This window comes from Lampris incognitus, chromosome 16, assembly GCF_029633865.1.
Source record: "Lampris incognitus isolate fLamInc1 chromosome 16, fLamInc1.hap2, whole genome shotgun sequence".
Lineage (NCBI taxonomy): Eukaryota > Metazoa > Chordata > Actinopteri > Lampriformes > Lampridae > Lampris > Lampris incognitus.
In genome coordinates this window covers 25,516,470-25,536,328 of record NC_079226.1, presented here as the reverse complement: position 1 = coordinate 25,536,328, position 19,859 = coordinate 25,516,470, and the positions used below count along the sequence as shown (strand labels likewise).

Here is a 19,859-nt window from a genome sequence, read left to right as displayed (position 1 = left end):
TGTCTCTTGCTCTTTCTCTAACCCCTCTCTCTGTCTCTCCTTTCACACCCCCCCCAACCCAATCCACCAGACCCAGTGAACCTCTACATACAGATTCAGAACAGAAACATTTCTCTTAGTGACCTTCTGCCTTGGCCACAGGCACATACAGGGACTCAGACTTGGTTTTATGAAGCGGGGACAACATAGTCATTCCTTCCATGGAGCAAAAGGCCCCATAGCTGGCTCCCGAAGGCTTTTTCCTACCTTTTAAAGCACGCATTAAGACTTGAAGCGCAACAGAAACAGGCCAAAATAAAGCCCTGACTATGCCTCTGTGTTTTTTTTATGTATCGGCCATGTTTTGAGAGCAAACAATTACTTTTTTCCCACTCATACATGGGGTCACTGATAGGTTGGGTTGGTGAAATATAACACACAACCTTTTTAAATGGTAAGGAGCCATGTCCCTGAATCTAGCCACACGGTAAATAAAACACACACACAGCCTTGAAGGAGGATACTGAAGATGCTGTTGAGCCGATGATAAGCTTTAAATGATGGGTTTTTGTCTCCTTCTCCTGTTCAGGCTTCACATCTGTGCAACTCAGTTTGACCTACCACGGAGTGGAGCTGTCTTCTGAACCCTAACAAATGTTTAATGTTTATGCTTGTAGTATCTTCTGAAGATCCAGGAGCTGAAGGTCCGTCAGGGCCCCGACCTTCTCCAGAGTCTCATTAAGTACTTCCAGGCCCAGCTCAGGTCAGTTTCAACAAACCTTTAATTTCTCTCTCTTACCAGATTATCTATACTTCCATTTTTTTTCTGTGTGCCTAAGAATAGCTTTGTTTTACAACAAGATAAAAATGTAATAAAGGATTTTGAAAGGTAATCAAAAAAATTTTTTTCCAGATGTGGTTAGGTTTAGGGGTAAACCCCCTGCTCTCCTGGCCTATATGTAAAAGCATGCATATGGGTTTGATTTTACCTCAGCGTTTCACTTAGAGGTTTTGTTTTGCATAAAAATTTGAGGTTGTTCGGTTTTGTCTTACTTTTACAAGCTATTATTACTCTTGTTAGCCGTTTACCCATTTTAACCTGACTAAGTGTTTTATGTGGTATAAGAGGAAGCTTACACAGCCCCGGCATATGATGTTTTGGCTGGTGAAAAGAGGAATATTTTTGTTTTTCTAACCGAAGTGCTACCATGACTCAGCATTTGGTGTTTTTGTGGGCGCAGTTTCTTTCAGGACGGACTGAAAGCAGCTGAGAACCTCACCCCCTTTGTCGAGAAGCTAGCTGCATCTGTGCACACGGTAAATACACAAGGGCTACTGTTGGGTTTCTCTGTATCCGACAGACATGCCGTCAGCTCGTGAGTCCGCTCACCATAATGCGACGTTAGTCCCCTTCATCTATTTACAGATAAGTGTGAAATTGAAGAGTCTGACGCCTGCAAATCCTCTTCTTCATGGTGATCTGCGTTATGATGTTAGTACCTGTTATAAGGTTAGCCTACTGACTGTGTGATCAAAGGTTAGCTTCTACTCCATTTGCAGCACCTTGTTTACCATCTAATCATGTGACAGTCTCAGGTTGACCTTATCGCTAGAACTCGCACATGCACACACACACACACACACACACACACGCGCGCACATGCACACCTGTACAAACATATAGACACATGAGTGCATTTTTTTTCAATTGTCATCCCCTGTTCAGACATAATAATAGATAAAACTGGACTCATGCAGACACTAAAAATGCTTTTACTGTAAATCACATGGAATTCTAATTCCTTACACAACACTTTGGTAAGCTGAAGCACTATTTCACCGTTATAACTGCCAAAACCTCAGCTTCTCTCTCCCTTCTGGAATTTTCCAAACTGGACCCACAGGCAGACGGTTGTTGGAGGCACATCTTGGTTATGGGTCCCATTTCCAAAAGATGAAACTGAAAGCATCCCCACATTTTAATTCTTTACTAGCACACACCTATTTCTCTAACCTCGCTGACAGGTTTGCAGTGCACACAGATCCAGCCTTGTCCCTGGCTCTGCACAGAGTGCAGGGAACAGGCACTTGACTATGATGCTGGAAACGTTAGCGGTTTTTCTGGTTCTGCATGGAAGAACAGACACTAGCCCAGACATGCCAGACCTCGGCCTTGAGAGGAAAATTGGGAAAAGATTCAAATAAAGGCTTGTGTTATGGTTCCAAGGGGGGGAGAAAAAAAAAAGCTCAAATATTTCTGATAAACTAACTCTTGCACAGGCAAGACAAAAGAAAAAGAGACTGCTGCTTTAACACAAAAAGCCTCATTCCCTTGAAGACGACACACTGTTGTCCTCAGCATTACTCTGCATTATTCCAGACACTCTGAAAAGCTCTGATGTATTGCTGCTCCACACCCACAGCTAAAGGAAACATCAGGGGAACATACTATAGCCTTTTGAACACAGAAGATGTTTGTTGTTCTGCCAAAAACATGCTGTACCTGTAATAAAGCCTGCAATAAAGCCATTTGCTGCAGTTGATTGAACTAACCTCTCTGTGCTGGTCTCTGTGCACGTGTGTGTGCACGTGTGTGTGTGTATGCGTGTGTGTGCGTGCATGTGTGTGCACGCGCGCATGCATGTGTGTGCGTGTGTGCGCATGCAATTGTGTTTGTGTTGCAGATACGCGTAGACCAGGATGAGGAGGTGCGACAGTTGTTGCAGTTGAGGGACTCTCTCCGACTGCTCCTACAAGTGGAAGGGAAAGAGGTGTGTTTGCTATTAGTGGGTCCGGTTCTTCCGCTTCTTTAATTTTGTAATCCCTATTGCCTTTTACACTTTTTCAAATCTTCTGTGGTGAGTGGAGTAACTCGTAGGGACATGGGGTTACTGTTGTGAGTGGAGTCCCAATGCCTATGCCATCTGTTTTGTTAGGAATACCTGAATAGGAAGAACTCTGGCAGTGGCTACAGCATCCATCAACCCCAAGGCAACAAGAAGTACGGGACAGAAAAATCTGGTTTTCTGCTGAAGAAGAGTGATGGGTGGGTATGGTGTCATGAAAGTATAGACGGAGGCAGGGGTGGGGGTTCAGGGTGGGGTCCTTTTAGGCCACCACATTGTGTCCTGTTTCTCTCTCTCTCTCTCTCTCTCTCTCTCTCTCTCTCTCTCTCTCTCTCTCTCTCTCTCTCTCTCTCTCTCTCTCTCTGCTTTTCCACCCCATCGATAAAGTATAACATCACAAAGATGAGTTGATTAACGACAAATAGTTTGGCTGATAAGAAAATAGAACTTGTGTAGTGAGCAAAATGCATTAAGACCTAATATATATATGTATAAGATTGAGTACAAACTAGGAAATAGTGGATTTGTTGACAAAAGGAGGTGAATGTGGAGCACCAACTATGGATATTGAAGTAAGTTGCCTCTCTGTCTCAGAGCTGGGTGGAGCATAAATGGGAAAAGCATGGAGAGAGAGCAGGGGGAAATCAGACTTTACAACCCCAGCTGGTCTTCATTATGGTTGGGTGAAGATTCATGCAGGGGCCCCTCCTCCGGAGTGTTTTGGCAGACTTGCTAAAGGAGCACGTCCAGCTTTTGGGTCGTACACCCACATGCGCACATAGACATGCATGCATCACAGAGTGAGATTACAGGGCGATAAGATGAGAGGATGTGGTTCAGTAGGGCTATTGGTGAGACCGGAGTAGAATAAACATCCCCCCCAGTCACTGACACAAAACAGTATGTTCTCAGCCATTTCACCTGATTCAATTAAGGTAACAAAAACAGCACCGAGGCAGTGTGAACAGGAACGAGTTGGGCCAGCACAGAGTGTAGGTTACCACCACTCGATGCGATGGTACACTGCATGCTAACCTTGTTTTCTTCCCAACGTGCCATAAAGAAATCTCTGGGCTTATACTACTATGCTGCTAGTATGATTTGAGTTGAACTTCTGTAGTTTTTTCTCATATGTTTGCTTTTCTCCTTTGGTTGCTCTTGCGACAGGATTAGGAAGGTGTGGCAGAAAAGGAAGTGCGGGGTCAAATATGGCTGCTTGACCATATCCCACAGCACGGTGAGAGATGATGAATGGAACAAAAGATGTGGACAATCGGCATTAACTCAGCAGTGATTAAAATCTTTCCGCCTCTTTTGACCTCATAGCCACTCTATTGTCTGTGTCTCAGTCGAATTCTGTGCAAATGCATGTAGCAAACTAGCTAACGCCAACAATAACTCACCCTTGACCTGTGTTTATGTGTCTGTGTCTGTCCTCAGATCAATAGGCCGCCGGCCAAATTGAACTTGTTGACCTGTCAGGTGCGGCCCAACCCTGAGGAAAAGAAGACCTTTGACCTGGTCACTCGTAGGTTCATCCCTGACCTTTGCCCCCTACATTTTACTCTCCAGACTTCTCTGCACCAATAAAAGCCATAAAAGTGTGTCGGAGTCATTTGCAGCACAGCTGTGTCAATGCCCCCTGTCTCTTCTATTGACCTCCAAATTACTGCTAATTGTGATCATACACACTTTGATCAGGCATTGACTTCATAGATTGTGATTTATTTTACACTGTTGTGATATGAAACAGATTTGAATCTGTGGTGTTCCCGTCTAGCTATGTTTATGTTTACTTTAAAGTTCTGAATAAGAAAAGCCACCCTAATATCCTGTTTTAATTGGAAACACATCACATTATGGAGGAAAGCTTGCCCTGAATGTTGTTTCACATTGTCGTCTTTCTTTTTTTCTTCTTCAGTTTTTAATGATGTAGTCTGACACAAACATGGGAAGATTGCTTAATTGCTTAGGACCAGTTAATGGAAGCACACAAAAGTTTGCCTTTTTAACTCAAAATTTGGGCGGAAACATGGTTGTCTGGTTCATGCACCATCCAATCATGCACACTCTTTACCATTGCTTAAAAACTGCTTTAACGGGGCATCTGGGTAGTATGGCAGTGTATTCCGTTGCCTACCAACACGAGGATCTCTGGTTCGAATCCCTGTGTTACCTGCGGCTTGGTCTGGCGTCCCTACAGGTACATTGGGCATGTCTGCAGGTGGGAAGCCGGATGTGGGTACGTGTCCTGGTCGCTGCACTAATGCGTCCTCTGGTCAGTCTTGGTGTCTGTTAGGGGAGGGGGAGGGGGAACTGGGGGGAATAGCGTGATCCTCCTACGTGCCATGTCCCCCCTGGTGAGACTCCTCACTCTCAGGGGAAAAGAAGCGGCTGGCGACTCTACATGTATTAGAGGAGATATGTGGTAGTCTGCAGCCCTCCCCGGATTGGTAGAGGAGATGGAGCAGCGACCGAGATGGCTCGGAAGAGTGGGGTAATTGGCCGGATAAAGTTGGGGAGAAAAAGGCAGAAAAAAAACTGCTTTAACCTGCATACTTCTCTTTTTCTTTCATCACACAATGCAACTTCTTCGCTCCTTCTTTTCTGACACAGATCACTCACGCCGTCTAACCATGCTGTCATTTTTCCCTCTCTCCCCTCCAGACAATCGGACGTACCATTTTCAGGCGGAGGATGAGCAGGAATGTATGATGTAAGCATTCGAAGCATCTCTAACACCACCATCAGTTCTAGGCTTGCTTTGTCACGTTCTTTATTTCGAGTGCTGACTCATTGTTTGAGCATGTTTTTACATGCACCTTTGTTTCTGAGAGCAGATAGGACATAAAGATGTAGTTGCATGGTATCCATGCAAAATAAAAAAAACAGTTCATTCAGACAGGATTTATTCACGAAGAGGGACTGATTCTGTTTTTGGATGTAGGCAAAGTTGAGTCCAATGTGTGCCATGAAATTGTTATCGCGTTGGATGCATAGAGAGATTTTCAATTACAGTTAAGAAGACAGGAAGTCTCACAAAGAGACAGAAAGGGTGAAACAAGCAGGGCCGATGAACAAAAAACAAACTGGGAGAGCAACAGACAGAGAAGAAGACAGAGCTTTCCTTTAGGAGCCCCCCAGCCCAGCTGGTGTTGGGTGGGACCGCGCTCTCCAGCCGCAGAGCCGAGCAAGAGAACAGAGTGCGCTCTTGTGTGTGTGTGTGAGAGAGAGAGAGTGAGTGTGCATGCTGTGTGCCGGCACATGCTTGCATGCAGCATGCAAGTCTATGGAGGTTTACATCTCCCACATTTCCTTGTGGGTTGGTCTCCAGGCAGACGTTTTGATGTGATGTGCTGCATGAAGTTACAGAGGGGAGAAAGGCAAAGATGAGAGGAATGGAGGGGAGGGCTGCAGGAGAGAGGAGCATGAGAAGTTAAGGACATGAGGTTGAGGGTGAATGTCGGTGGTAGGACTTTTATGTAACAAATGAAAGTGGCACGGTGATGACTAAGCAACCCAACAGGTGGTTTTGGTTAAACGAACAATTGCTATTTTTGGCCGCAGGGGCAAATAACATGGCCGATCCTTTGTCTTCCCTCGCCTTATGTGCTCCCATACAGCATCTGGTGACTTTGCACTGTCCATCATTTAAACACGTCAGTACAAAAGAGATAACAATCTAATATTTTTCCTTCCTTCTTATGAACAAGAGACACTGACATAACATTAACTCTGTGTGTGTGTGTGTGTGTGTGTGTGTGTGTGTGTGTGTGTGTGTGTGTCCTTTAGTTGGGTGTCGGTGTTACAGAACAGTAAGGAGGAGGCCCTGAACACGGCATTAGGAGGAGACCAACTCCACCTGCAAGACAGCGGGCTCCAGGAACTCTCCCGAGCCATCATCACCGAACTACGACACATGCCCGGCAATGAGGCTTGCGCCGACTGCGGAGCACCAGGTCAGACAATACCACAAAAGACAACAACCAACGGATCATCGGTTCACACACACACACACACACACACACACACACACACACACACACACACACACACACACACACACACACACACACACGCGCACACACAGAGGTAGCTTGGCATGCACAGACACGTACGGATATGCAGACAACTACACACACACACAGGTGCACATTTATTGGGGCTGGGCCTACACACACACACACACACACACACACACACAGCACCTTACATACATCACACACAATTATTGTTGCTGTTTTTTTGTTCTGTTTTGTTGTTGTTCAGTTACTATTGTTGCTGCAGTGCTGAGGAGCCGAAACTCAATAATTTTACCCTCTTATACTTTTATAATGACACGCAACAAATACAGAATCTCTCATACTTTTATAATGACATGCAACAAATACAGAATCTCTTATACTTTTATAATGACACGCAACAAATACAGAATCTCTTATACTTTTATAATGACACGCAACAAATACAGAATCTCTTATACTTTTATAATGACACGCAACAAATACAGAATCTCTCATACTTTTATAATGACACGCAACAAATACAGAATCTCTCATACTTTTATAATGACACGCAACGAATACAAAATCTCTTATACTTTTATAATGACACGCAACATATACAGAATCTCTCATACTTTTATAATGACACGCAACAAATACAGAATCTCTTATACTTTTATAGTGACATGCAACACAGAATCTCTTATACTTTTATAATGACACGCAACAAATACAGAATCTCTCATATTTTTATAGTGACACGCAACAAATACAGAATTTCTCATATTTGTATAATGACACGCAACAAATACAGAATCTCTCATACTTTTATAATGACATGCAACAAATACAGAATCTCTCATACTTTTATAATGACACGCAACAAATACAGAATCTCTCATACTTTTATAATGACACACAACAAATAAAGAATCTCTCATACTTTTATAATGACACGCAACAAATACAGAATCTCTTATACTTTTATAATGACATGCAACAAATACAGAATCTCTCATACTTTTATAATGACACACAACAAATAAAGAATCTCTCATACTTTTATAATGACATGCAACAAATACAGAATCTCTTATACTTTTATAATGACATGCAACAAATATAGAATCTCATACTTTTATAATGACACGCAACAAATACAGAATGAATCTCTTATACTTTTATGACACGCAACAAATACAGAATTTCTCATATTTTTATAATGACACGCAACAAATACAAAATCTCTCATACTTTTATAATTACATGCGACAAATACAGAATCTCTCATACTTTTATAATGACACACAACAAATAAAGAATCTCTCATACTTTTATAATGACACGCAACAAATACAGAATCTCTTATACTTTTATAATGACATGCAACAAATACAGAATCTCATACTTTTATAATGACACGCAACAAATACAGAATGAATCTCTTATACTTTTATAATGACACGCAACAAATACAGAATTTCTCATATTTTTATAATGACACGCAACAAATACAAAATCTCTCATACCTTTATAATGACACGCAACAAATACAGAATCTCTCATACTTTTATAATGACACGCAACAATTACAGAATCTCTTATACTTTTATAATGACATGCAACAAATACAGAATCTCTTATACTTTTATAATGACACGCAACAAATACAGAATCTTGTCTCTGGTGGCTGACAGTCATTGTTTTTTAGATTGCATCATTATTAGGACATTGTATCAATGGACAAGGTGAAAAGTAAACATATATGAAGGTTAAATAAGACAGTGTTGTCCCACCTTATTGCTCAGTTATCTTAAAGCTATTTTATTGCCATTTTCCTAACACTGTCTGCACCATCTGCCCTGCCCTCTACTTTGTTTTAAGACCCAAAATAGAAAAAGTCCTGAAGCAAGTGAAACTGATTTAGAAGCCAGAGCAAATATTTCGACCAACTAGCATACTTTTTCACTTACCTCCCCTCTCCCCCCCCTCTCTCTCTCTCACACACACACACAGATCCTACCTGGCTATCCACCAACCTGGGCATCCTGACCTGTATTGAATGTTCTGGGATCCACAGAGAACTGGGAGTACATTACTCCAGGATCCAGTCTCTAACGCTGGATGTACTCAGCACCTCTGAGCTACTGGTACGAATAACACACACACACACACACACACACACACACACACGTACACAAACCGATGCATGCATGTACACGTGTGAACATGCATAACACACAGTGACAGAATGATGTGTGAATGTTGTGTTTGTGTATCTGTCTATCTGTAGCTGGCGGTCAGCATCGGCAACACCAGATTCAATGACATCATGGAAGCAGGCCTTCCCAATGACTCTATCAAGCCACTCCCACAAAGTGACATGTGAGATCTTGTGTGTGGTTTATGTGTAGTTTTTGTTCGATTTCTTTGATTTGGTGGTGGTGGTGGTGGTGGTGGTGGGGGGGTGTAGGCTGGAAGCCACGCCGAGGCCTACAGGTTACCTCACTATTTTCTGTTTTGTCGACCTGTGCTGTAATCTTTGATTTTGTAGATTTCGATGGGTTCGTGAAATGTTTTATTCCCCTATTTGTTTGCTATATGTGTGTTGTATTTTGAAAGTTTTTTCTTCCATAGAATAAAAGAGAAAAAAAATAAGTGAGAGGAACTTTGATCCAGATAGACTACCACCAATAGAAAAAAAAGATCTTGGTCATTTAAACAACAACGACAACAACAGCTGATAATAAACATGTTGTGATGCTTTTTTAATCCTTAAACTATCCCCTCCCCTTTATCGTTATGGCAACCAGGAATGCCAGAAAGGAGTACATTGTAGCAAAGTATGCGGAGCGTCGCTACGTCCTGCGGAGAGAGGAAGCAGAACCTTCCCGGGTTTATGATGCCGCGAGGAGTCGGGACCTCACTTCCCTTCTACAGCTCTACGCCGAGGGAGGGGACCTGGCCAAACCGCTCGCCGTGCCCGATGGGAAGGTAAAGAGAGTTTACTCCCGCAGGCCAGTATTTCTCCCAGAGTTCTCTCCTCTCTGGGCATGACAGTATGTAAGGAAGCACATGGACACTAAGAGTGAAAACCGTTGAGATGAAATCAAATGACTTTCTGCTAAGTAACGTCTAAGCAGGGTAACCCAACCAACGTATTCAAGACCTAACTCTTACATGTGCTCGCACACACACACACACACACACACACACACACACACACACACACACACACACACACACACTGTGTAGCGCACATAGTCATCAGCTAGAGATTTTGTGTTTGTCACTACTATGGATAAAGTCCAACACTTTACTGAGTAAGACGTCATGGGGTGTGTGGGATGTTACAGGATGTTAATTGTTGTTGTCTCGGGTTGTTTCTGCATGTGGGTAGTCAGTTAGAGGCCTCAGCAGTAAGTCAATCAGCCCTGCCATCTCTTTGGCCTCTAATCCAATTCCTCCGTCTTTTTTCTCTCTCCGTCCTCTCATCTTGTTCCCCCTCCCTTAGCTCTCTCTTAAAATACTAGCTACACTTCCTCTTTTCCACGCCTCTTCTTCTTTTTCTTTAATCATATTCTGCCTCCTCTCGTCAGCCACTTCCTTTTCAAGGAGTGTGAGGAGATTGTGTGTGTGTATATGCGTGTGTGTATGGTGTATGTGTGTGTTTGTTAGCTGGCCTTCATTTATTATTTCAGCTTTTGGGTCAGAGCTCATGTCTCTAGAGAATGAGGGAGACAAGTTCATTGAATTACTCATTCATTTGTCTCCATCTGTGTCCATGTCCGTGTGTGTGTGTGTGTGTGTGTGCGTATACGTGTCTCTCTTTTCGTTTCGGTTTACATAAACACATGGATTTGCTTAAGTCAAATACATTTTGGTGGATATCATTTGGAACAACAAAAGGGAAATCTAACTAGTGTTTTCACTTCTGGCACATGTACCAGTGGATTAATGAGCAGTGAATTATGGTATTAGCTTCTCTGTTAGCACTAGCAGCCCAGCTTTTTTCAGTGTATTTGTTGCCAGAAAATTAGCAAAATCATTTCAATCGATGATATAAAAATGTATTAGCATATTGCAGGGTGTCCAGGTGGCATGGCAGTCTATTCCATTGCCTACCAACACGGGGATCGCCGGTTTAAATCCTCATGTTACCTCCGGCTCGGTCGGGCATCCCTACAGACACAATTGACCGTGTCTGCGGGTGGGAAGTCGGATGTGGGTATGTGTCCTGGTCACTGCACTAACGCCTCCTCTGGTCGGTCGGGGCACCTGTTCGGGGGGGAGGGGGAACTGGGGGGAATAGCATGATCCTCCCACATGCTATGTCCCCCTTGCGAAACTCCTCACTGTCTGGTGAAAAGAAGCGGCTGGCGACTCCACATGTATCGGAGGAGGCATGCGGTAGTCTGCAGCCCTCCCCGGATCGACAGAGGGGGTGGAGCAGAGACAGGGACAGCTCCAGAGAGCGGGGTAATTGGCCAGGTACAATTGGGGAGAAAAAGGGGGGGAAATTTGAAAAAAAATGTATTAAGAGTATTATTTCTTTTATTCTCTTGATGTTCAAAATATGAGTGAAATGACTTTGCACACCTGAGGCGGCCAATGTAGGCAGGTAACTGTCAGTCACCATGTTCTGTCAAAGTCAAAATAATTTTATGGGTCACCATTTTGGGCAAATACATACTCTGCATTGCTCTTCCTATTCTAGGACATCAGAGAGACTGCCCTCCACCTCTCTGTGCGTCTGGAGGAGAAGAGTTCTCTGGCACTGGTGGACTTCCTCATCCAGAACAGGTCAGACGCTGAGCGGTCATCAGCCTTACACCTGGTACTACCATGCATCCGTACCCAGATAATAAACCAACTGGTCCGGCCTTGTGCATGAACCCAAGTTTGAATATGCGGTCTTGTTGTGTGCACATTGCGATCGTATCGGTGCGCCATTCAAAGTGAAGGAGTGGATGGGGAAGGTGCAAAGTCTGTCAGCCGTCATCGAAAACAACAGCCAAACAAAACGACATCAGAAGAACCGGTGGAAGTGTCCTTTGGGCCAACAAAAATAACATTTTGTTTTTCAGTGATCATCTTTGCGATGGCTGTAAACGTTACCACAGCCACTTGTTTACTACTGTGGGAATGGTTTGTTGGCTAGCTCTGAGGAGATGGCATCCTTAAAGAGCCACAATATGTTTAACTACCGGCTGCGGTGATGATGTTTGTATCCCCCTGGGTGGCACTTTCTCTCCAAAGTGTGCACACTTTAACGACTGCATTTACCTCTGGCTGAAACGAAACTACACAAACTACATTAGGCTAAATCCTCGTGGTGGGCCTGCAGATCTAATCACATTCACATTACAATTTGTGTGTTTATACCTTGCGCCAAGATTTTTTCCGTTATCCAGATAAGACATACTGACGCACATAGGATGTGAATACCGGGTGTAAATGAGGTCATATTCACACCTGCCAAACACAGTTTTAATGCTCCGTCAAACATGTTCGGTCTGACTAGGGAGCTGAGGCTGTTAGGGTGGTTCTATGACTTCGCTGTTTTGGAGACAAAAGTCTAAATGTTTTTCCGTCTACCTGTTTCTCTGTCTGTCTGCTTGCTGGGTTTTGTTCACATGACAGTAACTGTCTGGAGAAGAGAACGACAGAGGGAAACACTGCTCTCCACTACAGTGTTCAACACCACAAGCCCGAGTCTCTCAAACTGCTGCTTAAAGGAAAAGCTGCCCTTCACACAGGTACTCACACCCAGCCACACACACACACACACATGCCCATATGTACATACACACACACACACACACACGTATGCCCATATGCACACGCACATGCACAGTCCAGTTGGCAAATGTGTTAATGATTTATTCCCTGTGTTCGTTCAGTGAACTCAGCAGGAGAGACAGCTCTGGATATCGCCAGAAGGCTGCAACACACCCAGTGCATTGAGCTGGTGAGACCTCTCGTCACCTTATTCCACTGAAGTGAAATGCTTCTTTTTTTGTATTCAAGAACCGCACGCTTTGTTGGCAGTCAGATTTAACCAAAGAATCAAGTTGCGACATTTACATACCTCACAGAGAGCTAACTTCCTAACTGACAAAAAAGAAGAAGAAAAAAAACAAAAACAAATCCCACAGCTGGAAACAGTACCTTTAAAAAAAACTCCCAGGACAACAGAGCTGAGCTAAGAACAAACTCCCAATATGACGAATCCTATCCTCATCAGCTCCCAGTGTGTATCATTTACTGGCTTTATTTTTGTACCGGCCATCCGCCCTGTAGAATTAGGCCTTTCCCCCCTCAATATCCTGTTTTATTGTGCAATGCAACCTGAGTCTTACAGTATGCAAATTGCCAAAATTTAATGTAAGCTCCTAGAAGGGCAACTCATAGTTGTGCCATCAGAGTTTTTATTGTTACCGGACATTTGTCTGTTAATGTTGGCGTTAATGTGCAAGTGTACACGTTTTTCTTAGTAGAAACAGTATTCCACTCAGTATTTTGAGTCTTTGTCCTTTTGTGTGTGTGTGTGTGTGTGTGTGTGTGTGTGTGTGTGTGTGTGTGTGTGTGTGTGTGTGTGTGTGTGTGTGTGTGTGTGTGTGTGTGTGTGTGTGTGTGTGTGGTTTAGTTGGAGCTGGCACAAAGTGGGAAGTTCAACTCTCAGATCCATGTGGATTTCTTGTGGGAGACTCAGGAGCTGTATGACAGTGAGGATGACCTGGATGAGAGGGTAAAAACACAGCACAAAACACCAGATCCATGTGAGAAATCCACACATGTAGTCTCTGAATTTCCCTGTCATCTTGTGTCCTTGCGCTTTGAGTCTTGCAAAATTTGAGGTGGAATCAGAATGCGATTTACAGTTTCTCCCAGTTTGAGCTCTTCTCTTACTTTGAATAAACATGATGAAATTAGACAAACCATTACGGTTAAGGACAAACTACAGAGATCGAACCCTGTGTTTCTCTCTTTCAGACAAGCCCATCGTCCAGAAGCCGTCGCTCTCCTCTTCCCTCAAATGGAGCTGTCAGGGCGTCGTCCGCCCGCTGTAGCATGGTCAATGGTGCAAACGCAAATACGGGAGGCAGGCCCTGTCAGACCTATGAGAACCTGGACTTCCTGTATGGAAACCCTCCTGCCAATAGCGCTCCATCTGGAGGCTCCATGCCACCACCGTTGCCAGCTAAATCCATCCAAAGAGGTGAACTTCAAATACTTTTTTTTTTAAAGCTGCTATGACGGGTTTTAGATTTTTTTGTTGAATTTGTGCACCCTGTGGACAAAAGTGGTACTGTTTCACAGAGAAATCACTGTTTTGTATAAGCATCGTCTGTTATCGCAAAGATCCATACTCACTCTCTGGTAGCTTGTGCATCTGTCTTGAAAGATGGAGTCATATTTTGGAAAAACAGGTTTTATGCAGCAATTAGGTAATGTATCTCTAATCTTGCTGATGGTCTCATTTGCTTATGTCGGTCATATAGAGGCATCGAAATTAAATTAAGACAGATAAATAATTAGTGAATAACTCCTCATAGCAGGTGTAAATAATAGATTCACACACAGCTTTCAACTCCTGAATATCATCGATATCCTACTTGTTCCAAAACTCTTACATGAAAACTGAGATGTGTAGTTGTGTTTTAGTTTTATTTCATCATGTTATTTATTTCTTGTTTTAATATCATTTGCTATTTGAACGCTGTTCTCCCTTGGCAGGTCGCTCGGATCCCCAGATCTCTGTCACCAGCCAAGAAGGAAACCACGTCCCAAGGCGCTGCTCAAACCCGCCCTCCCAGCCATCCAGTCACCAGATTCAGGCTAGACACAGCCCTCCGTCCCCCAGTCAAGAGACGCAGGGCCAGGGGGCCAGACCACCAAGATCTCCCCACGCACAGGGAGCCCTGCCAAGGGGACAGAGGCAGTGCATGTCCTGGGAGGGTCAGTCTGGTTCTGGTTCTGGTTCTCAAAGCAGCATCGCTTCAACATCCTCTCAGAACCACATAGGGCCTGTGAGGTGAGACGGCAGCGCTTCACTGCTACCAAAACACCTAGTAAAGCATGTTTGGCTACACCCACGTTTTTAATTTGCCTTGCACTGCCATCTTTTGGAGCACAACATATCTTACCCAATCTTCTTTGTAATATCAAATCAATTTCCTAGAGAAGAGATTGCACAAATCAAGTCTGAGTCTAAAAAAATTATTAGAGATTTCATTCCATTAAAGCCACTTTATTTTGTCATTGTGTTGTTACAACACATTTGTCTTCTGCATTGAACCCATCCTATTGTATAGGAGCAGTGAGCAGCTGCAGCACCTGGGGACCAACTCCAGTTCTTCTTTCCACTGCATTGATTATTTCTCCATCTTGGACTTGGCTTAAGACTGATAAACAAATCACATTCACCGTTGACTTTAATTTTCCATTCTCTAGCTTCCTCCAGTTTACTTCCATTCAGTATGACTGAGGAACCTCTCTGGCCACAAAATCCAAATACATCTGATATCTTAATCTCTTTGCAGTTCAGAGAAGACCACATCGTATCGTCGGACCAGCAACGGAGGAGCGGGGCAGGGAAAGAGTGGTGTGGTGTCCCCAACGTGTGTGGGCAGTCAGGAGGAGTTGTACTGTAGTCTAGTGGGGAATGGCCCCAGCCTGGCCCCAGCACAGACGCTGAGCCCGGTTCTCACACAACCTTCATCTTCTTCACCGGTCATGGTCCCCGCCCCACGACCACGCAGGAATGCAATGGTAAGAACCCGCAAAGGGACTCATGGTTCATTTTTTTCAGCCTTTAGTCGCAGTAATGATGAAAATATGGTAGGGGCATGTCTTACATGTCTATGATTCTCTTTTCATTTGTTTGTCGTTAGTTTTCCTCAAATACAAAGGTTGTTATGTTTCCACCAGTATAAGACCAACACGAGCATGTGAGGCTTCACAGTCAATATAAATTTGCTGATGGCACACCGATGAAACTATTTCATATCTCACCCAGGTCTCTGGCATCAGGCCCCGCCAGAAACGTGTCAAAGCTCTGGTGGACTGTAGGGCGGTCAGCTCTGAACAGCTCGCCTTTTTCAAAGATGAGATTATTGTAGTTACAGCCACTGATGACCCCCACTGGTGGGTAAGTGCAACGGCAATATATTGTTTATTCTCAACTCCTGTCTGTCTAGAACAGTGTTTCCCAACCCAGTACTCAAGGAACCCCTATCCTGCAGATTTTCTTTGCAACCCTGAATAGGAACCTGTTTGTAGTTATTCAACCAGTCAGCAATGAATAATGTCAGATGTTGCACACCTTGCATAATTAAGTGCTGTGAGATGATTGGTTGAACAGGGATACCTATGCAGGGTTACAATGCAAATCTGCAGGATAGGGGTTCCTTGAGGACTGGGTTGGGAAACACTGGTCTAGAAACATGAATGACTGAAAGAAATGTTAAAAAGAAAAATCACTGAGATAGTATTTCTGAAACTGATCAGAATACATATCGGGGTTGTCGTTTGCAGGTTGGTCACATAGAAGGAGACACATCAAGAATTGGGTCCTTCCCTGTCAACTACGTCCACAAACTGGGAGAATGAAGGGACATGGACTATGCTTGGCGTACAGTGACTTCGGTATGTTTTTCATACTAGATAAAATGAACCTGCAAACCATGGAGTTCTCTTGGATGTGATTATGAACTGGAACGGGAGGATTTGAGCAAACTTGGTTTATTTCTACACAAGGACATTGGACCCAAGGAATAACCGAGGATATAGTGCCTTATACATTCTGACAGGCATTCATCCAGGAAACCAGGATGGGAACTGAAGCCCCTTAAAGCTCCTGCAGACATCTGACTAAACAGGCGATACGTTTCCCTAAGCCACGCACTGCTGTTCATACAGCCTGTTGACTTTTTCCCGCATATGTTTTAAAGTCAATTTGGTCATTATTGACACAATTTGTATGGTTAGTTTTTGGGATTTGCTTCACCGATCCCAGAGATGGAAAACCGCCTAAGGCACTTTAAGCTCGATGAGATGAAATCCTCAGAGGACTATGGAAAACTGTAGGCATGTGCTTAGCCTGTCGATGTGTTGTGATGAACACAATAGCGCTATTATTTTGTGGGGTGGAAACCTTGGCCCTGCTGCCTAACCTGATTTTTGGGCACAAATCCAGCACTACCTGGCCAGTGGCAGAAAGAAGGGGTAAGATTAATTTGTCAGTGGCTCTGGGTGTTGTCTGTCTGTGGAGAATAAGGAAAGTATATATAAGGAAAGAGACTGTCTCTGTTCTGCCAGGAAATAGCACTTGAAGATAGGAGGTCTTGTAAGTAACAGCACTCCGCTGTAGCAATTGGTTCAATGAATACAAGCGCACACACAACTGTATGCACGCATGTGATATCAGATCAGATGAACACAAGCAGACTTGCACATATGCACATACTCGTCTTGCAGGACTGAGGAGTACCAAAGTCACCTGATCAATCCTGTCCTAAGCAAGAACTGCTACACTTTGATGCCCAATAAGCATCAAGTAGCAGCAATCTTAATATATTTTATGACAAATCCTCTCATGCTTTTAATGTAAATATTCATCTTATACCTGCGTACTGTATATATTTCCCATTTTTCATATTTTCTGATTTGTTTTGCAATACAAAGACATGTTATCATCTTTACCGATCAGTCTTACTGTTTTGTTGGCAACTTTTCTTTTTTTATAAGCAGTCTAAATGGTAATGAAAAAGATTGAGAGAGGGTTGAATGTGCGATCATGAAATATCGTGTCGCATGCATCACCCACAACCGTTGCGTTTACTCAGAGCTGATAAGCTGTACGGGTGACCGCGCTGCAGGTTTATTTCCTGCATGCTCACCTGTTTAGGCAAGGGCTAAAGAGGTGTCTGCCTGGCTATCTCTATCTGATATCACTATTTGACTGTGTTAATGAATGAACAAGCAAACCCATGAGATTGACCTTGTATGATGTGATTGTCATGTGATTGAGGAGAAAGACCACGCTTTAAGGACAAAATTTGTACAATTGTAATGAGGAACTCATTTGTGAATTATGTCAAATGTTTGAATATATAAGTGCAATCGTTATGACATTAGATCACATTCACATTGGTACAGAACTGTATTTTTACAGTTGTAACATACACATATGCATAATAAAGTAGTGTACTCTCTTAGTTTGAATATAAGTATTGGTTGTGTAGTTGTGCTCATGATTACTATGTAGACTTTATCTATTTTTTTTAGGGGGGGGATTTTTTCCTCCACTTTTCCCCTCAATTGTGTCCGGCCAATTACTTCCCTTTTCCAAGCTGTTCCGGTTGCTGCTCCACCCCCTCTGCCGATCCGGGGAGCACTGCAGACTACCACATGCCTCCTCCGATACATGTGGAGTCACCAGCCGCTTCTTTTCACCTGACCATGAGGAGCTCCACCAGGGGGACGTAGCGCATGGGAGGATCACGCTATTCCTCCCAGTCCCCCCTGCCCCCGACCAGAACACATACCCACATCCGGCTTCCCACCCGCAGACACGGCCAATTTTGTCTGTAGGGACATCCGACCATACCGGAGTTAACATGGGGATTCGAACAGGCGATCCCCAGGTTGGTAGGCAACACCACACTACCTGGACGGCCCTTCTTTATCCGTTTTTTACTCGCATAAGTAGAAAGGACACAAGTGCTGCAACTTCAGCTCTCAAAACCCAGAGGGTTGATATTGTTGTGCAGAGTGTTTTTGCCTGTTCACAGCAGGCAGCGTTTGAATTATTTAGTGAGACAGAATACGTATGCCAGCTCCCCCTCCTACCAGGAACTGTTATAAAGCTAGCGAAAATAAAAAAATCAGAGGTCAGGGTCAAGTACTGTGCTACCCTTTTGTTTAAAGGATGTTGTTGCATTATTAACCTGAAAGTGCAATGAATAAACAGGAAGCTGAATATGTTGTACAGTAGATTTAGAAATACAGTTGATGCATTGTCGCCATTTCCCCGCAGCATAATCTTTTTTTTTTCTACAGAGAGGAATGAAATAGTTTATTTTACACTACAACTTCCCACTGCAATTTCACCCAAAATTTCATGAACTGTTGTATTTCTCTTCAGTCAACCAACTCGAGGACAGCTATTTGATAGCACCAAAGACTTTATCTGATTCTTGACTGAGAAAAAACAGAAGAACTAAAACCAACTTGTCAAAAAGTCCTGGAAAATGTGTGGCGAAATGACAAATATTATGAAATAACATCCCCAAGATCAGGATTTAAGCAGAGTGTCCCTTTAATATCTCTGATTTAACTATGGCTTGGTGACAAAAGGATTATGTTTCTTCTTAGATTAGCAGGTTCTTCTTTGACAAGAGGTAGATAATGAAGACTTTAGCACAAGTAAGAGCCTAGTCACAGAATATCTGCATGCAGCACGTTTCACCTTGGTAGTCATTTGACAAACACATTCAGATCTCCAGTTAAATTAACAGTTAAACAAAATCCTGGTGTCAATTTGCAACATCTAATACTGTGCAGCTGCTTAAGCCTCCTGGCTCGGTTTAAGAGAAACAGACATGTCTGCAGCTCTTTGCTTGAATCCTCACTATTCCTTTATTGTATAGGCTCATGTTTCATTACAGGGAGATGAAACACAATATGCAAATCCTCAGTCGGCGGCTCCCCAAAGCTCGAGCCACAATCCAAATGGCTCCAGAGTCAGAGGCGAGGAAACCAGCCTGGTAGTCGGTAAAAGAAAATGAAAACACCTGGAGAGGGCTTCCGTTAAAACAGAGCAGCTAAACAGTCTAGAAAGAGATTAAGAGAGGAGGAAGGAAAGGAAAGGAACATGAGGAGGCAGAAAGAAAAATGTTCAGATGGTAAGAGGATACTGACATGACTGAGCCTGAAATGGAAGACACCCAAAACTCGGTAACGTCACGATGGCCTCAGATTTTTAGTTTCATAGGCTTTCCAGTTGGCCTTTGGATGTTTATCA

The 19,859-nt window shown here is 43.4% G+C and overlaps 1 protein-coding gene across 1 annotated transcript in view; it reads left to right on the top strand.

The window, feature by feature from the left end:
* asap3 (ArfGAP with SH3 domain, ankyrin repeat and PH domain 3) overlaps positions 1 to 18,050 on the top strand; it is a 31,703-nt gene extending 13,653 nt beyond the window's left edge. The window contains exons 7-26 of the mRNA XM_056296529.1: positions 657 to 742; positions 1,221 to 1,296; positions 2,664 to 2,750; positions 2,916 to 3,025; positions 3,993 to 4,062; positions 4,266 to 4,353; positions 5,493 to 5,541; positions 6,618 to 6,784; positions 8,846 to 8,979; positions 9,123 to 9,214; positions 9,643 to 9,823; positions 11,547 to 11,632; positions 12,473 to 12,588; positions 12,733 to 12,800; positions 13,479 to 13,580; positions 13,826 to 14,051; positions 14,570 to 14,867; positions 15,376 to 15,604; positions 15,852 to 15,983; positions 16,370 to 18,050. Coding sequence (XP_056152504.1) covers positions 657 to 742; positions 1,221 to 1,296; positions 2,664 to 2,750; positions 2,916 to 3,025; positions 3,993 to 4,062; positions 4,266 to 4,353; positions 5,493 to 5,541; positions 6,618 to 6,784; positions 8,846 to 8,979; positions 9,123 to 9,214; positions 9,643 to 9,823; positions 11,547 to 11,632; positions 12,473 to 12,588; positions 12,733 to 12,800; positions 13,479 to 13,580; positions 13,826 to 14,051; positions 14,570 to 14,867; positions 15,376 to 15,604; positions 15,852 to 15,983; positions 16,370 to 16,444 — 2,472 coding nt within the window. The 3' untranslated portion in view covers positions 16,445 to 18,050. The remainder of the gene's footprint in view (positions 1 to 656; positions 743 to 1,220; positions 1,297 to 2,663; positions 2,751 to 2,915; positions 3,026 to 3,992; positions 4,063 to 4,265; positions 4,354 to 5,492; positions 5,542 to 6,617; positions 6,785 to 8,845; positions 8,980 to 9,122; positions 9,215 to 9,642; positions 9,824 to 11,546; positions 11,633 to 12,472; positions 12,589 to 12,732; positions 12,801 to 13,478; positions 13,581 to 13,825; positions 14,052 to 14,569; positions 14,868 to 15,375; positions 15,605 to 15,851; positions 15,984 to 16,369) is intronic.
* The last annotated feature ends 1,809 nt before the right edge of the window (positions 18,051 to 19,859 follow it).